The sequence below is a fragment of the Zea mays genome, chromosome 1, assembly GCF_902167145.1.
Source record: "Zea mays cultivar B73 chromosome 1, Zm-B73-REFERENCE-NAM-5.0, whole genome shotgun sequence".
Taxonomy (NCBI): Eukaryota; Viridiplantae; Streptophyta; class Magnoliopsida; order Poales; family Poaceae; genus Zea; species Zea mays.
The window spans coordinates 46,251,138-46,253,577 of NC_050096.1; the positions used below are offsets into that span (position 1 = coordinate 46,251,138).

General features: G+C 48.3%; 1 protein-coding gene across 1 annotated transcript; it reads left to right on the forward strand.

The window, feature by feature from the left end:
• Positions 1-1,171: 1,171 nt before the first annotated feature.
• LOC103634518 (uncharacterized) lies at positions 1,172-2,208 on the forward strand. Its single transcript, XM_008656419.4, has one exon. The coding sequence runs from the start codon at positions 1,360-1,362 to the stop codon at positions 1,843-1,845; it is 486 nt and encodes a 161-aa protein (XP_008654641.1). The 5' UTR covers positions 1,172-1,359; the 3' UTR covers positions 1,846-2,208.
• The last annotated feature ends 232 nt before the right edge of the window (positions 2,209-2,440 follow it).

The window sequence follows — 2,440 nt, forward strand, 5'->3', positions numbered from 1 at the left end:
TATACTATTATACTATTATACTATGTACATTTTAAAATTTACTGAAATTTTATGGACTCGGGACCGATAGGGTGCTCGAGCACAGCTAGCTCCAAGCCCCCAATTAACACTGCTTCCATCACTGAAAATAAATGTATACGCCTTTCTAGGTGTCTGCTTTGTCGTGTAATTTGACAAAAAAAAATCAACATCGTCAGTCTCTACTATATACATATAAATTGCCGTTCGTCACGTAAAATTGTACACAAGTAGGGATTCAAATCTTTGTTGTTAGCTTGACATTCACATCCATCTAACCAACAAACTGTTGAAGTAGATTATAGGAGTGTTTGACTTGCACATAGGCTCTAGCTTCTATAATACAACTGATTTGTGTGAGTTTACTTAGTTACTTTTTTGATGTTTTGCACGACAGCAGTGGCATAGTTTGTAATTTTTGTGTAACTTTATGAGGATGTATGAAAACTGTGTTTTTGAAGAACCCTATGAGAAACTTCAAAGTTTTCATGAAAATGATCTCTAGTTTCAATTTTTTTCAAGTTAGAGCTCGTGAAGCTAGATCTGTTGTCTAGTGGTGTATTAAAGGGTAGTATTATCCTGTTAGATGCTGAGCCATGGCATGAAACAAATTCAATGACGAGGAACTAGGGGTTGGAGAACTTGATCATTCACCACTGGATGCATCGGAAGGTGCAACATTGCAGGGTCAAACAATTTGAACCCCCTGATCTTTGGCCACTTGTGCGTGCCGCGATAACACGGATTGTTTTTTTACCACCAATCGGCGTAGCAAATTCAATGAACGCCTCGAGGGAGTAGTGTTCACGTCGAAGTAACCAAAAGAGAACACATCTCAAAACCTGGGTCACCCAATGGCAGCTCATCTTTTCATACGGATCGTGAGATCTCAATGTGGCTGCACACAGTCCGACCTGTATGGGCGCAAGAGCTCGATCAGCTCTCTCTGAGTTCATGTACGGACCAATGGATGTACATTTGCATGCCTCGTAATCCTGCTTGAACTGGGTTCTTTACACTACCAATAATAGTAGTATTATACGTATGCTCTCCCAAGATAACCAACATACTGTAATGATGGTGGGATTATAAGTTAAGTTACTGATGTGCTTAGAGGAGACACTTTGTGCTGTGCACACTTCACTTTGTTCTACATTTTGTAAAATAATATATCCCCAAGTTGTTTAACATGTCCATCTAGCTAGCTTACCTTCTTAGCTTGCGCTCTATAAAAATCAGTGCCACCCAGCCATGCCGAACAGCCAGCAAGGGGCAGGCAGGAAGAGCAGAGTTGTCACTTATCACCAACGAACTGCATAGCCTAGAAACTTGAGGGGATAGATGGGCAACAGCCTGCGGTGCTGCCTGGCCTGCGTGCTCCCCTGCGGCTCCTTCGACGTGATCCGGATCGTCCACCTCAGCGGCCACATCGAGGAGTACGCCCGCCCGGTCACCGCCGGCGAGGTCACCGCGGCGCACCCTAACCACGTCCTGAGCCGGCCGTGCTCCCAGGGCGGAGCGCGGCGGATCCTGATCGTCGCCCCGGACTCGGAGCTCAAGCGAGGGTGCTTCTACTTCCTCGTCCCGGCCTCGTCGGTGCCGGAGAAGAAGAGGAGGCCGCAGCCGCAGCAGAAAAAGGCGCGGCCGCAGAAGACGCCGCCGCCGAGCGCTGCTGTTGCTAAGGAGGCCAAGGACAATGGCGACAGGTACCTGGCGGAGGTGCTGTCGGAGGGCAAGGCCAGCCTCAAGCGCCGTCGGAGCAGCCGCTCCACGGTGTGGCGGCCACACCTTCACCCCATCCTGGAAGAGGCTGCTAGTGACTCGTGATAGATATATATCACACGTCTTCGTACTTTCAGCTCGTGTAGCTGTTTCTGCTTCCTCCTCCTCCTCCTCTCTGCCTTTATGTAAATATAGTTATGGACGTAACAGTCATGGCAGCCGCGCGCGTGCATGGTGTGCGCCATGCCGCCATGTACGTCGGTGAGAGGCAAGGCAACACCCCCCTTTTTGCCTCTCTGATTTGCTCCTCCTCCTGCTAAATTTTTCGCTCTCACCATTATTCCCGGTTCAAGTTTTGAGGCCGGTCGGTGAGAGTTACCGAATAGGCTGCGAAGGAGAAACAGGGATCAATATTGGATGCTCTTCATGTACGCTTATTGAAATGGAATGTCCGTTTTGAACTTGAAATCTTCAGTACAGGCATGGGGCATACGTGATGTTTTGTGTCTGTTCATGAATCGTGAAATTTTCCCAGCTGGTGCATTTCCTCGCATCACGAATTACTGGAACTGTCCAGTAACAGGTCAATCTCATTCACATTCCCATCTCATCCACAGCGCACCGCATTTCAGAAGAAGCAAAGGTCGTCGGTCAACCCCAGGTCCAGCCCGCCATGAACGGTGAAGCTGCACACGGTCGT

Bases quoted from the DNA above. Each gene is read 5' to 3' on its own strand.
- LOC103634518 (XM_008656419.4), top strand. From the start codon at position 1,360: ATGGGCAACAGCCTGCGGTGCTGCCTGGCCTGCGTGCTCCCCTGCGGC.